Genomic DNA, 16,675 nt, shown 5'->3' with positions numbered 1-16,675 from the left:
CTCTGAATCTTAGATCCTTAGTAATCTTACTCTGGGGAAGCCATTTCGCCATCAAATTTACCGTAATTTGGTGGATATGGAAACTGCTGGGGAGGAGCCTGTGGCATCACCGGCCCTGCCAAAACCCCATCCATGCTGGGGGAGGCGGTCACGTTCGGGGGTGGGCTGAAGGCCTGCGGCTGCGGCTGCGGCTGCTGCTGTTGCTGCTGCTGCTGCTGCTGCATCATGACGGCCACCCGCTGCTGGCGGAAGTGATGACTGAGCAGCTCCCTGCTGCGCTGAGCTACCATCTGGGCGTTCAGAAAACCCTGCTAATACCCAAGAGAGAATGCAGTTACACACACGGAGCAGCAACCGGCCAGTCCATACACACGGGACCACCACCATACAGGAGATAGGAGAGAAAACCACCCAATGCCTTTCTTCCTACAAGAGGAAAAATGCACCATTCTCAGTCTGGTAAATTCTCAGTATGGCATCGTGGCTGGGTGGGGACGACAGGGTACAGAACAGGGACCTGGAAACCGTTTGGGCGAGTTGTCAAGCCTTCACACGGAAAACACTCCTTAAAGTGAGAGAACATTTAAGGGTAGACTATGTAGATAAATTTTTCAGAAACTATGAAATGAAACCAAAAGAAGGAAAAGGACAGCAGTAAGAGTGTGGGAGGAGGGGAGGGAGGAGGGGAGGCACGAGGGAGCATTCCCCCAAAAGAATGGGGTTATACTCAAATAGGAGTCTACCCCCAGAGGTAGACTGTAGAGTCTCTTAAAGCTTTTGAAACAAGAGACGGAGAGTTAGGAGCAGCTGTCTGCAAGTTCAGGAAGTAACATGGTCAAAGCACAGAACCAAAACACTGACTTGGGCCCTATCAGCTGGGAGAAAACACCTGCGAAAAAGCAACTTTTATCTTTCTGGAAGGCATCCTAGCTCAGCTTATTCAAGACGTCGGATTATCAAAGTACTTCCACACAGGCCTAAGACAGCCAACACTGGGCCTGTCACAGTCGGTTGTTTTTGTCTGTTGCTTTTTACAATCATTAGCAACAGTCTTTCCAACCACAGTAAAGGACTTCTGTGTGGTCATCTGCTTCGCACGCATCAAGAAAATACCTTAGTACAGTCTCCAACTTGTGCTGGAGGTACAGAGAACTCAGGCATCATCCTTCCCACTATGGAAAACAAGTCATCTCAGAGATGGTCCTTGAGAGTTGCATTATGTATCATTTACTTTTTTCTTCTTATAATCTCGTATTTTACCCAATGAGCGTATGGTTTCATAACCAAGAAACAAAGAAAAGTTTACAGATTTATTATTTTTAAATCCTGAAAAAGTGTCAGCTATTTTCACCACATATAATCACAAAGGAAATTAAAAAAACACGAATCCGTGGTTTTAATGAAAGCGCCTCCCCTCCTGAGTCCTCATCAGCAACAAGAGAGAAGAATGGAGGAGGAAGTGTGATGAGGGCACGACTGGTTTCTTACACAAGAAACTGGGAGCTGGTGGGTTTCAACATACATTTACTGAGGGCCACGTACAGACCAGGCCCTGCACGGGGCCCACGGCAGTGGCCGTGGACAGACTCACTTTCCTCACCTGGGAGGTGACCTGCGGCTGCATCATGGGCCTCATGACGGCAGCACTCCCAGCAGCAGGGCTGTCCATTTTCATCTCCAGCGCCTGACGGCTCTGATTCAAAAACTGGAGAGAGACAGGTTGGTTAGGATGCACGTGGAGCACACGAGTGAACCCTGAACAGCTTTCCAGCACCACCCAGGAAGGTCCTGATGTTACTTCCAACACGTTAACCTGGTTAAGTCACATCTACACTAAACCAGTACACTTCCACACTTCGCGGGAGCATGCAGCTCTTGATCTAAAGGCTGTGAGTTCAAATCCCAAGATGGGTACAGAAGTTACTTTAAAAAAAAAAAAAGTAACTAAGTGGAATCTTAAAAAAAAAAAAAAAAAGTTCAGGCTGAAAAGGCCTTGGCAAACATATGAAGCTTTATTGTTTGGCATCACAGGAGGAAAAGTTAAAATACAAATCTGCAGCTTACAGAGTATCTTCAACAGAAACTCAAAGGATTCATAAAGTCAGATTTTCTCTGGGATTATTTAGGCCACTAGGGAAATAGCTTTAACTTGCTCAGACCAACACTAAATAAACCACCTCCTCAGTTAGCTTTTCCTAAGTGACTTCAGTGGAAAGAAGTGGTAAAAAGTAAAATGACACCATGAATATGGTAACACAGCTTTCCAGAGCACCAACAATGACTTTTCATCATATTAATACCCGAGAAGTCTCTGGCTCACTCGACCTGACGCTCACTCACTCATCAGCTTACACGGTTCAGTTCCGCCACATTTAATAACTCAGCATACCCAAGACATAAATAATATAAAAATAGTTAAATGTTAAAAGATATGTTAGGGATTAAGGAAATAAAAAAGAGAGCTCTTAGTTTAGAATATTAAGAGAGCTCAAGCTTTTTAAAACATCTAGAAAGCAGAGGTTCCATAAAAAGAATGTTCAAGTCAATAAGGTTTAAGTATCTGGTATTAATATTAAGGACTTTTTTAAAAATGGAAACCATCTACCTCTAAGCCATCAAGAAATACTTTCCTCCCCCAAGGGCCATCTCCTCGGACACTGTTCACTTTCTAATCTGAACGACAGAGTAATCTTATCAAAAGGTAAGGAGGACCTGACCAATTCCAGCAGGACCACTCCCTCAGAAGGAAGCACCTGTACCAACAAAAGGTTACACAAACGTCCCAACAAGAGTGTGAGCTGACAAGGGCTAGAGAGCCAGTGGCAAGAGCCCTGAAGAGCAAAGCCTGACCACGCGGCTGGGGCGCAGCCAGAGGGGGGTCGCGGCCGCAGGGAGGGCGCATCTGGCTGAAGCAGCTCGAGCTGCTCACCTGCTGGCCTTGCAGCCGCTGCTGAAGCTGCATTCGGAGCTGCTTGGGGGTGCTGGTCCGGGGCCTCATGATGTTGGCCCTCGGGTGCATTCCTTGGAGAGGAAAATTGCCTTGCTGGTTCATCGGATTCATCATGGGGTTAAAAGATGGTGACTGTCCCTGAAGATTAAAGCTTCCTTGCACTGGAGGCCCCTGGGCCGGGTACGTCTGCCCATATAATGCCGCCTTCTGACCCATCATTACTGCCGCTTCCTGGCCCTGGAAAGCATCCTGTTTGGACTCCAAAGCTTGTCCCTTCAACATCAAACACATAAATGAACAGTCAAGTACATGTAGAAAGCAACAGAAATCAAATGCTTCAAGAAAGGTAAAAAATAAAGGCAATATATGTAAACAAGGGTGTCGCAGAATTCCAAAAGCAAAATCAAGTTTACGGTCTGAAGTTCCATGAGAGCACAGACCATGACCCAACGTTTTCACAAAGGTGTCCTAGTGCCTAGCACAGACAGAGTCTCGTGCAGACGAGAGTACCTGGAAAAATGCTATTTGTTCCAGACCAGATTTCTGTACCAACACAGACCTTCGAAGCCAAGTATAAAAAAGAATTAAAATTGTTATCAATTAATTTTCTTATAATTACTGTAGGAATATTCTGACGGTGACTAGACGGGATTTTGGTAGGGACTGAGGAAATCAACATAAATTCATATCTCCCAAAGCATACTACTAAGTTGCACAGACAAAACCTGAAGGTGGCCATCCACTACTATTTGTATGGCTGGAGAGACTGGTTAAGAAACCCATTCATCACAAGTATTTATCGGGTGCCTGCTGTGTGCCTGCCATCACTTGTCTACGTGTGAAGTGTACGTACACAATAAAGTCCAAGAAGTGACAGAACAGCAGCGAGAACAAAGATTCTGAGGAAGAGAAGAGCCTGCCACACTGAGACAAGAAAGGCCTGCCGGCTACTGCGCTCACCTTCACCTTCCGACCCACGGGCAGGGAGTGTGGACTGCCAATATGCAGGCCACAGTCTCATCCCAATACACACTTCACCTCACTTTGACAGTGACCCCGCTCTCGATTTCCTCACCTCTCTGACCTCTCCCTCAGAGGCATAATAACAAGCGTTCACTAGGGTTCAGTTCTAGGCTGCCTTCTTCTCTCTCACGACATTTTCTACTCCGGTCTTCTCATCTACTAGCAACAGCGGCCGAACTCGTCTCCAGCTCAAGTGTCTCAGAATTCTGACTCTGCTTACGCCAACGCCTGCTTAACAACTTCACCTGGACGTCCCCGGCCTCTCAGACTTCATGTGTAGAAAACACAAGTCGTGATTCCAACAGCCCCTCCCCCCAAAACACTCTGATTCTCCTCCAATCCTCCCTCCTGGCAACATGGCAACACCATGTGCCCAGAACTAAAGCCAGCAATCTGGATTCCTCACATTCTCTCTTTCCAAGCACGCGTGCATGTGCGTGTGCACACATGCACACATGGTCCACTGAGTCCTGTCAGTTTTTCTTCCATATGACATATAGCACAGCCTTCCCTTCTTCCATTCCACTGCTGTGACCCTCTCCAAGACACTTTCTTGGATTCTTATAATAACTGGTTCTATGCATCTGTTCTGTCCCATCATTTCAATTCACTTCTCCTGACAGGAATCTGAAATCTCTCTCTATAAAGAAAAACATACTGTAAGTTAAACATGGATTAATCATACAGGTTTACCTCCTTTCTCTTGCTAACTCGACTAAAATAATAGCAAAAATTTAAAAGGTAGTATCCATCCACAAAACAATGAGAATAAGAAAGGCAACAAGGTATTTTCTTTAAAAGATTTTATTTATTTGACAGAGACAGAGAGACAGACGGACAGAAAGTATAAGCAAGGGGAATGCAGGAGAGAGAAGCAGGCTCCCCACTGAGCAGGGAGCCCAATGCAGAGCTCAATCCCAGGGCCCTGGGATCATGACCTGAGCCAAAAGCAGTCCCTTAACCAACTGAGCCACCCAGGTGCCCACAACAAGATATTTCAACGAGCATTTGCAAGACAGAAAAAGAGAGGAATAACCAATTCAAGAACGTAGAGAAGCTGAGACCCATGTGCCTGTAGAGGAAAACACACCTAAGACCTGAGCAAGTGTCTCCCACGGACCCAATGACAGATTCCACTGGGGAGGCAGAGGGTCTGGCAAAGTGCTTAAATGCAGCTGGTTAGGAATCGGAGCAGAATGCAGGGGAGAAGCTACTTCCCAGTCCCTAACTTGCTCCCCAACTCCACACGCCATGTAGCTATCCCTTCTACCTACTCCCTCAGCTCCCTCAATTCTGGGACACCAAGCAGAGCAGAGGATAAGCGCAGGGAGAAGCTGAAAACAGGACATCTTATTTATAAATTCCTAGTAAAATTCTTGTACTTTATAATTTTATATCTTAACACTATAGGATCAACTTGCCTGCCCAGTGCCACTCCCATTATGCAGCCAGGCAATTAAAAGTTCCCAGGCAAGGAAAACAGTTAGTAGAAGAGGAGGTGGTTAACAGCTCTACATGCTGCAATTTGAGGAGTCCTGAAGTAAAAAGGCCAGCCCCCCCACCAAACCCTTTCAGTGAAGACTGACTCTTTCTAATACAACACACTTAAACATAAAAAGATAGTCAAGAATGGCAAGATACGTGATGGTGAAAGCTTCCAACATGAAAGGGACACAAACAAATAAAAAGTAACTTAGAAATAAGGAAAATAGATATTAAAAAACACAGACTCAGTTTAATACCCAACATGTCAATAGACACCCCAAAGAGATAAGAAAATACATGAGATAAAATGATTAGAGAAATGATACCAAATGACATGTCTGATAAGCTTTAGAAATATTCAACCCTAAAAAATTGTTTTAAAAAGAAAAAATATTCAGTTCTATTACCAATAAATGCAATTAAAACTCACTAATTAAAAAGAAAAGAGGGACGCCATGGTGGCTCAGTCAATTAAGCAGCTGCCTTTAGCTCAGGTCATGATCCTAGGGTCCTGGGATCAAGTCCCACATTGGGCTCCTCATTCAGCAGGAAGCCTATTTCTCCCTCTACCTGCTCTGCCTGCTATTCCCCCTGCTTGTACTCTCTCTCTCTCTGTTAAATAAATACATAAAATCTTTAGAAAAATTTATTATGCTAAGCAAAATAAGTCAATCAGAGAAAGACAAGTATCATATGATCTTACTGATATGAGGAATCTGAGAAAGAAGAGAGAGGACCATAGGGGAAGGGAGGGAAAAATAAAACAAGATGAAACCAGAGAGGAAGACAAACCATAAGAGACTCTTCATCTAAGGAAACAAACTGTGAGTTCCTGGAGGGGGTGGGGGGTGGTGTGTGGAGATGAACACTGGGGAGGGCATGTGCTATGGTGAGTGCTGTGAATTGTGTAAGACTGATGAACCCCTGGAGCAAATAATACCTTCTATGTTAATTTTTTTAAAAAGAGAGAGAGAAGACACAGGATACACTAAAATTGCCCCCAAACCAAGAGGAGTCTCTGTGCATCTGACATACAGCAGAATGGGAGAGACAAGACCCACACCAAGATGCCGATTTATGCAACTTCAGAGAGAAAAAGGTCCCAAATAATTCCAGAGACGATCAATGGGTCTCACACAAGGAAGAGCAGGACTCAGACTGGAACAGGAAGGAGTACACGGCAACACTGGGCACCAAAAAGCTGTGGAACAATTCTTCCAAAATTCTAAGAGGAAATTATTTTCAACCCAAAATTTAATACAAAGCTAGACACACTGGGGGTGGAATAAAGATATTTTCAGACATGCAAGGGCCCAATACACTTAATGTCAGGCAGTAAGGACAGAGAAGTTAACAAAAACTGTGTTTGAACAAAACAAAGGAATAAAGCAAGACGGAAAGCCACTTCGGACCAGGGAGCTGGGATATGCGAAAGAGACGAGGGTCTAGACCTGCCTCTCAGGAAGAGTAACAGAGAACCACAGAGGGAAGGTAGGAACTGAGGAATTACCTAATGTGTCTGCACGTGGGAAGAAAAACTGAAGAGGGGACGCCTGTGTGGCTCAGTTGGTTAAGCAGCTGCCTTCGGCTCAGGTCATGATCCCAGCGTCCTGGGATCGAGTCCCACATTGGGCTCCTTGCTCTGCAGGGAGCCTGCTTCTCCCTCTGACTCTGCCTTCCACTCTGTCTGCCTATGCTCGCTCTCGCTCGTTCTCTCTCTGACAAATAAATAAATAAAATCTTTAAAAAAAAAAGAAAGAAAAACTGAAGAGAAATTTTATATTTCCAATGGAGCATCAGGGGAGGATTAGTAATAATGTGTAAAAAACGAATTTTAAAAGGCAGTTAACTCCAAATCCAACAAAAACCAAAAACCCTATACAAATTATGCCTGATTCAGCAACGAGCCAAAATAATGACAACACTGACCAGCTATATAACAAAAGCCATAATTATACTGAGGTAAAGAGAGCACACGCTCTTGCGTATGTAGTGAGTATGGCTATGAGTGTACATATTGGAGGATCTGATAAATACAGATCCACAATTTTTTTTATCTGAAATTCAAAAAAACAAACAAACAAACAAACAAAAAAGCTCTAAAAAAGGCAACACAACTTTTCATCAGCCGTGAATGCATTTAATAAGAAAACTTGACCTGAACTTTTATGAAGCAGTATCTCTACATGTCCACTCAGTGTGGCTCTCAGAGTATTAGCATGTTATATATATTTATAACATTTGGCTCTCAGAGTATTTATTTATATATTTGGCTCTCAGAGTATTAGCATCTTTGAGGATAGGCTACTGCGAAAAGCGACAGGATTGCTCAAGACTCCACCAGGGGTATCACAGAATAAATGGCATACACACACTGTTTCACTCTCCTAAATCCAAAAATTCCTGAAATGCAGAGTGTACCTGACCCCAAGGTTCTCAGACAAGGGACTACAAATGCACGGTCAGCTACTGCAGCAGGAAATCAACAGACGCAGATGGAAGCTGATGAAGAACAGCCACATACACATAGCCGTTAGAAATGTTCCCCAAACAGTCAAGTCTCACTGTCTGAATGGGGCAAATGTGTGTGATTCTTCAAAAAGTGTATTTTTGTATAATTTTACAGTTACAAACACAAGTTACTTGGCTAAAAATAAAAATTAACTATAACAAAATAGGAAAGCAAGTCTCATCACTACCCTGCTTAAAATCTTCCATGGCTTCCCAATATAGCAAAAAAACTCCAGCCTCTGTGGACGGTTTGTGGAACCAGCTTCCGTTTACTTCACCAACATCATCTCACAGAAGTCCCTCTCTGTTCTCACAGATTTTCAGTCACTTGGTAGAACCCCCACGCCCTTCCCACCTGAGGCCTTGGAGTTAGCCATACCTCTTCTGGAACATTCTTCCCCTAGCTGTTTGCCATGATGACTCCATCTTACCCTTCAAATGTCAACTTACATGTCATCTCCCCGCAAAAAGCTTCCTGACCACTCACCCCAGTCACCAGTAATTCTTTGTCTCATCCTCCTAGACTTGAAAACACAAACATTTTTAAACTAAAGAATAAGACTACAACATGCCCCCACTAAAAAGAAACTGGGGAAACTATTCAAATATATTAGACAAGTAAAGAGCCTTCAAATCTCAGCTCGGACAGAAGAAATTATTTTAAAGAAAATAATTTAGAGAATCAGAGAAAAATGCTGACACACACATACACCCCCCCAAGGAAAGGTCCTTTAATGACACAGGCCCTTCCTGTTGATCTCCACCACACAATGTCTGCCTCCAGCTGGGTGGCTCTTTGCCTGATGTGTGTCTGCTTGGGGCAGTGTAAGCTTGCAAACAACAATGAACTAATTTGTTCACTATTGCCCCTCAGCTTCTAAAAAAAGACTAATTGGGATACAGAAGACAAGTATTTGTTAAATGAAAGAATCAACAAGTCAATACATCAACTTACATAAGGCACTGTTGCAGATAAACAAAAAACCCACCAGAAAACTATTTTAAAAACACACATAAATGACCAAAACACATAAAGTGTTTTGGTCATTTATGTTCAATCTTACAAATCAACAAAATACAATTTAAAACAGGCATCTCTGGGGACCTGGGCGGCTCAGTCAGTTAAGCCTCTGACTCTGGATTTCGGCTCAGGTCATGAGCTCAGGGTCGTGAGATCAAGCCCCACATTAGGCTCTGTAGGCGTGAAGCCTGCTTAATATTCTCTCTCCCTCTCTTTTGCTCCTCCCACCCTCCTTCTCTCTCCGTCTTGGGGGAAAAGAAAAATACACACACACAAGCATCTCTGGACACCTGGTTGGCTCAACCAGAAGAGCACATGACTCTTCGTCTTGGGGTTTTGAGTTCAAGCCCCACACTGGGTATAAGAGATTACTTACATATAAATCATTAAAAAAATAAAAATAAAACAAGCATCTTTGTTGCCAATCAGATTGGAAAAGATTTAAAAGAATAATCATGCTCAATAATTGTTTTATCACTTGTTCATCCACACAGTATCTTTCATCTACCTGGGCCACAGAACGGTGTGTGTGAGGGTGAGGAACTCCAACCCTCAGCCTCTGCATGGCAAAGCAGGAACACTATCTGCAAAACCTCTAAAACATGCTTTTCTCTAAAACCTCTAAAACCATCAACCTTTCTCTCGGACTATAGGTAAGAAAAACTAAGGCAACAAGATGGGAATAATTCATAGAATTGTTTATAATAATTATTTAGAACCAACTTAAATTTTCATCAGTAGAGCACTGGTGGGGCACCTGGGTGGCTCAGTGGGTTAAGCCTCTGCCTTCAGCTTAGGTCATGATCTCAGGGTCCTAGGATCGAGTCCCGCATCGGGCTCTGCTCAGCAGGGAGCCTGCTTCACCCCTCTCTCTGCCTGCCTCTCTGCCTGCCCCTCTGCCTACTTGTAATCTGTCAAATAAATAAATAAATCTTTTTTTTTTTTTTAAAGGTAGAGCACTGGTTAAATTAACTGTGTTCAATATAACAGTTACTATACACCTATTAAAATTAAAAATGTATATAGTAAATAAAAAAAAGATGACAGATGGGCACCTGGCTGGCCCAGTTGGTAGAGTCTGTGGCTCTTGATCTTGGGTTTGTGAATTGGAGCCCCATGCTGAGCACAGAGATTACTTTAAAAAATGAAAAAAAAAATTAAATAAAAATTGTAAAAAGATGACTGAGGATGATTTCCCTAAGTAAAACAGGTTACCAAAGTGTTTTTAAAGTCTGCTCCCCCCCTTTTTTTAAATATACACTCAAAAGTTACTAATGATTCTTTGTGCCAAGATTACAGAAGATTTTAACTTTTTTTTAATGTTTTTTGTCATTGTCAGATTTTACATAATGACCATTAACTATTTTATCATTAGAACAGAGAAAGCTCTTTCCAGCTTAAATGTAATTATAAGGGGCAGTTCAAGCTCCTTAGTCTCTGTGTAGCCCTCACATCCATCCACCCTCAGCCAGGTGAGACGCATTCTCCAGAGCCATGGGCACAAAAATGGTATCGCTAGAGACGTACAACATCACTGCTCTACATTTCCTATCCACCCTTTCCGAACTTCTGTGACAGAGTTTGCCACAGAGGAGTATAATCCTTTGTGTAACCCCCAGAAAATCTTGCCTAATTATCACTGAGTACGCAGATCTATACACTGCCCCACATACAGTTCTTAAATGAATACAGGCACTACAAAATGTATCCGTTTCAAAACACAGGTCTGTGAATGACAGATTTTCATAAGGCTGCACAGGTAACTGGGAATGAGAGATGCTATTGTTGAGATGTTCATATTCACTACTGTAAAGCGATTTTGTTTGACACCAAAAAAGCTTGTATCCTCAGAGTACACCGTGCTTGGCCAGGCAGTAAAAATAGTTAATTATAGAAATGAGATTCAACTAACATATGTAAAAAGCAGCATTTTTAAAACTACAAAGAAGTATTATTGGATCATTTTTATAGCTGCCTAATAATGGACAGCTTTACAAAATAGTAGGTTGCTGGCAGTATGATTTCTAAATGTAATACTGGGCTCCATGAATGCAGTGATGTAACTCAAGTAATAGGAAAGATAGACAGGCATTCATGTGTATGGCTTCATGGATATGCACACACACACGTATGTTTTAAAGTGTGCACATACACAATTCTATTTCCGTGTTAATGCCACCTACTTGATTTACAAGTTCAGGAATGCCCAGAGCTCTGTCAATTTCTTCCAAGCCTGTGGCATCTGTGTTGCTCAAGAGAGTGTGCAGCTGGTCCAACAATGCTCTTTCATCACTCTGCCCTTCTAGGTTAGAAGGTGGCCCAAGGAGATCATCCAGGGAATTCCTAAGAAGTGGCCTAAAAGAGATTTGCAATCAATGTCAATGTTGCTCTTACACACACACACAAACACACACACACACACGTTGAACTATCAGAATACTGAGCCTGGGACCTGCCAAAATAACTTTTTGTTGTCCCTGGCCCACTGAGCTCATGTATCAAGTGTAATACAAACGCCATATACCCACAGTAAGGTCCCACAGTCCTCCAACATATTAGAAGGACATGGAACTAGATATCATTCTCCCTCAGAAAAAATTCCATAATGAGACTATCTGTTCTCCACAAAGAAGCACTCAAGCTAATAAACTCATATAGTTTTACCACTGTCTACTCAATAGATCATTTTTTTTCTTTGCTTAATCTATTATAGAATTCAAGTTAGACTTGAAATTGACAGGTGGCTTCTTTCATGAAAATGAGTTAGTGATCAAACTAAATAAAAATTAAATAGACATAATCCACACCTTTCTTTCACAGAGTGCTACAGTTTGCTTTCACCATCATCCCTGAAATGTTTTAAATAATCTTAGAAAAGAATTATCAAAATCCTTAAAAATTAATCTGCCAGAAAACTGAGGCTCACCCTCTGAACACCATTTATCTTCTCAAACTGGTGGTAATTTATCGTCACCGGTTTGACCACTCACTGGTCCTGACAGTTAAACAATAAAGCGGTGTCCTCCCTCACTGGCTTGCTGCCTCACCTCGATTTTTTTTTTTTTTTAAGATTTTGTTTATTTATTTGACAGAGAGAGATCACAAGTTAGCAGAGGCAGTCGGGGGGGGGGGGGCAGGCTTCCCGCTGAGCAGACAGCTCGATGCAGGGCTCGATCCCAGGACCCTGGGATCATGACCTGAGCCGAAGGCAGAGGCTTTAACCCACTGAGACACTCAGGTGCCCCCTCACCTCAATTTTTACAGTCAGACAAGAAATGCCCAGATGGCAGACAAGTACCTCAATCAGTGAGTTACATTCATTCTCTTTTAGGTTTGCTCCTGTGTTCTGACCTTTTTCTAGATTATCCTATGCTAACATTTTCAACAGAGTCACATAACAAAGCCCCACCTATTTTGAGTCCCATGAGGACCCTGTTCCATGGACAACATGCCATCTGGCCAGGAACCCGGTTGGTTAGATGGTGCTGCCTGGGCATACGGACTGACCCCCATTCCCATGGGAATCTCACCAGGCCCTGGTGGAAGAAAAAGAGGGGATACATTTTCAAAGGCAGCAATAGCAAATATTACCCTAAATCATCTGGTTTTCTCTTTTATGAAGGGGATGCTTACGCATTTGAAGCATCTGCTGCTGTTGCTGCTGCTGCTGCTGCTGCTGCTGCTGCTGTAACCCTGGTCTCGCCCCTGGGATGCTATTGGCCCGCAGAGGCAAGGTGGGCATCGAGCCGCCCACTGCAGGTCTGGGTAAGGAAGCATTATAATCTGCTCCGGGTCTTCCCATGGAGTTTGCACTCATATGTTCCATTCTACTGGCCTTTGAGTTTGGTAGGCCCCAGTCTCCTGAGGAAGGAGTCTGATTCACAGTCACATTTCTGTTTGGTCCACCTACAACAGCAGAAATGATTATGTCTTTCCCATTATTATACTAAAATCCTTCTTATATAAGTACAGTCATTACATACAACCTTGACCAAAAAAGTGCTGTCATCCTAAGAATAGGGTTGGCCAACTATTAAGACATTCATTTTTCAAGACTTTTTTTTTTTTTTTAAGATTTTATTTATTTATTTATTTGACAGAGAGAGATCACAAGTAGGCAGAGAAGCAGGGAGAGAGAGTGGGGGAAGCAGGCTTCCCGCAGAGCAGAGAGCCCAATGCGGGCCTCGATCCCAGGACCCTGGGACCATGACCTGAGCTGAAGGCAGAGGCTTCAACCCACTGAGCCACCCAGGCGCCCCTCAAGACATTTCTGATAGGCAACTATTGCCACGTATTCAAGTAGCTTCCTTGAGAGTTTAAAATAACCAAGATGTAGAATAAATTAAGGAAACTCATGACAGAAATATTATGCTACTGTTATTCAAAAACTTATTATTTAATCCCAATTACTTAAATGGCGTTAAGTGTTTTAAATTTAAAAAGAAAATTTTATCCATAAGTACTGGTTAGAAATGACATACCCATAGTTGAGCCGTAATTTTCCTGACTATCCATCATTCTTGGATTCCCACCCAACATGGGCTGCTTTGGTAACATGGGGAAAGCACCGATATTCTTTACTGGAGGACTTGATCCAACAGCAACAGGGCTATCTAGAGACACTGCTCGGTTATATGGGGGACGAATGGCCTGCACAGACTGTGGACTCCTCAAACCTGTTGAAACACAGATGCACAATACATAAAAATTCTCTGATGATTCAGTACATAAGTAATCAAGCACAACACATGAATACCAATACCAACCACAAAAGAACATCTTTCTTACTAAAATAAACAGTAAGTATAGAAGGAAAAAAAAAGGAGAAGGAAGAAAACAAAAAGCCTCAGATTCCAATATGGAATACAGTAGAAACAGAGTCCCAGTGTTGGCTGATGTACTGGGCACTGTTCCATAGCCTGATGCGGTCATTCATATTATGCTTCACTTAATATTGAAAAAGTTATCAAGGTTCAAACTCCTAGAGGTTCTTCCCTATATGTACTTACGTCAGTTGTTTAAAATTTTTAAATTAAATTTAACTAGACAAGTTGCCATCTAATCAAACAAAGAATGAAATGTGAAATCTCCCCCTAACATTTTTCTTTCTCCAACCTAGCTGACTGATTGTGGACTACCCACTTCAGTTTAGGAAACAGTGCCACTGAAAATGAGTAACTACCATTCCTGATAACTGACTTTTTCTTGTTCAATCAATACTTGTACTACACCCTTATGAGTGAGGAAACCACACAGCTGCGGAAGAGAGGCTGGAGGACAATCAGCCAACAATAAAAGAAGAAAAGTCTCACAGCTAAATGACAAAGTTCCACAAGTGTCACAGAAAAGGTTTCAATTACAAGTTTTAGCTGCTTTTTAATTCAAGTCTCTGTGCCAAACAAAAATATATGCTCTGGTAGCTACTACTCAACTGGAGCAACCAAAGATGAACATTTCCTAGAATGTTTCATGATTACTGGTGTATTAGTTAGAAATAGCAAATTTTAAGAACAGGAAAATGTCCAGGGAACTTTTTAGAACATATGCACTATGAATTATTTAAAAACAAACAAACAAACCCTGAGAGGCACGATATGTATTTTTAAGTTAAAAATGTTAACTAGATTTCCATCTTATTACAAGAGTACAGCTGACCCTTGAACACCAAAGGTCCTAGTTAGGAGCACTGAGCTCCCAACAAAGCCAAAAATCCATATAACTACTGACCCCAAAAACCTAACTACTAATATACTCTGACCAAAATACTTATCAGTAAGTCAACTGACACATGTTTTGTTTATTACATATATAATATGCTATATTCTTTTTTCCTTTAAGATTTTATTTGTCAGAGAGAGAGAGAGCGCACACATGTGCACAAGCAGGCAGAGCTGGAGAGAGAAGCAGGCTCCCCACAGAGCAAGGAGCCCGATGTGGAACTTTATCCCAGGACCCTGGGATCGTGACCTGAGCAAGGCAGCGGCTTAACCGACTAAGCCACCCAGGCACCCCTTATACTATATTCTTAAAATGAACTAGAGAAATCAAGAAAATCATGAGAAAGGTACCTAGGTGACCCAGCCAGTTAAGTGTCTAACTCTTGATCTCAGCTCAGGTCTTGATCTCAAGGGTTGCAAGTTCAGGCATTGCGTTTTATCTGGGCTTTGATTATGAGAAAACACATTTACAATACTGCATGTACTGAAAAGATCCGTGTGTGTAACTGAACACATGCAATCCAAACCAGTGTTGTTCAAGGGGTAACTGCATGTGCAAAGGTACAGAAACTTTTACTTTTTTTATTAACATACAATGTATTATTTGTCTCAGAGGTTCAGGTCTGTGATTCATCAGTCACACACAATGCATAGCACTCACCAGAGCACATAGCCACCCCAGTGTCCATCACCCGCCACCCCATCCCTCCCATCCCCTCCACTCCAGCAATCCCCCGTTTGTTTCCTGAGACCAAGAGTCTCTTAAGCTTTGTCTCCCTCTCTGGTTTCACCTTGTTTCATTTTTTTCCCCTCCCTTCCCCTATGATCCTCTCTGTCTTGTTTCTCAAATTCCTCAAATCAGTGAGATCATATGCTAACTTCCCTCTTGGACTGACTGATTTTTCTTAGCATAATACCTTCTAGTTCCATCCACGTCATTGCAAATGGCAGGATTTGGGGGTGGGGGGGGGGGGGGTTGGCTGCTGCATAATATTCCATTGTGTGTATATATATATATATATATATATATATAACTATACACACACACACACACACCACATCTTCTTTATCCATTCTTCTCCTGCATGTTGATGGACATCCAGGCTCTTTCCATAGTTTGGCTATTCTGGACTTTGCTGCTATAAACATTGGGGTGGTGCAGAAACTTTTAAAAGGCAGCAAGAATAAAACCTAGTTCTTTCTTACCCAGAGAATTAGTTCCTTGAAACATCTGTTGCTTGGTTCCCAGATTACTACCATTTGTGGATATGGAATTATTATAAAAGTCAGAACTAGTCAGATCACCAAGAATAGCATCTAGATTATCCAAGTCTCCAGATCCCTGGGGGGGGAAAATTAATTAACCAGTGTTAATTTTTATTTCTTTTTAATTAACATTACTAGATATACAAAGGTATAAACCTATTCATCAGAAGAACACAAATTAAGTGGAAATAAGTAAAATACAATAGTTAACCTAAAGTGATAATACCCAACTTAAAGTCTGGATTCTTAAGACCCTTACCCTAAGTTTTCATCCTTGAAATTTATACATCAGCATATTGAAATAAATTCTCTGGGTTTGGAAGTGCTTTTGAAGGGGCATTTTTAAAATCTGCACTAGAACTTTAATTCTCAAGCTGTAAAATATTTTCCAGTTAATGTTACTCAGGATCATTAGCTGACAAAGTCGTCTGCCTCTACACCTACCTTTGGAAAACAAGTGTAAGTAATAATAAAGGCAACAAGCAGATGTTCAATAAGAGATTCGCAGGCATGGTTCAAAAAGGAGTCTTGGTCCACAAATTTGGAGAGCACTATGTTAAACAAAATCAAACAGATATCCTAACAGTAAGACCTCCCCAAGACTAATTTTCTCAGATGTATAATGAAGTCTCCTGGAAGAGTGTTCCTCAAGCAGAGTTTGGGAAACCCTTATACAGAATGAGATCACATACAGAAGGAAAC

At 42.1% G+C, this 16,675-nt stretch overlaps 1 protein-coding gene across 7 annotated transcripts in view; it reads right to left on the bottom strand.

Moving 5' to 3' along the window:
- The window catches only part of NCOA3 (nuclear receptor coactivator 3), a 140,758-nt gene that overhangs the window by 5,391 nt on the left and 118,692 nt on the right, over positions 1-16,675 (bottom strand). For 6 of the 7 annotated variants that reach the window (XM_059407179.1, XM_059407181.1, XM_059407177.1 and 3 more), the window contains 8 exons: positions 15,914-16,049; positions 13,472-13,666; positions 12,624-12,896; positions 12,400-12,526; positions 11,174-11,345; positions 2,930-3,223; positions 1,601-1,705; positions 62-311 (listed from right to left, as the gene is read on the bottom strand). In XM_059407179.1, the coding sequence (XP_059263162.1) occupies positions 62-311; positions 1,601-1,705; positions 2,930-3,223; positions 11,174-11,345; positions 12,400-12,526; positions 12,624-12,896; positions 13,472-13,666; positions 15,914-16,049 (1,552 nt within the window). The remainder of the gene's footprint in view (positions 1-61; positions 312-1,600; positions 1,706-2,929; positions 3,224-11,173; positions 11,346-12,399; positions 12,527-12,623; positions 12,897-13,471; positions 13,667-15,913; positions 16,050-16,675) is intronic. The other variant, XM_059407182.1, reaches the window with a different exon arrangement.

Source organism: Mustela nigripes, chromosome 7 (genome assembly GCF_022355385.1).
Source record: "Mustela nigripes isolate SB6536 chromosome 7, MUSNIG.SB6536, whole genome shotgun sequence".
Taxonomy (NCBI): Eukaryota; Metazoa; Chordata; class Mammalia; order Carnivora; family Mustelidae; genus Mustela; species Mustela nigripes.
This window is presented reverse-complemented; position numbering and strand designations above follow the sequence as displayed.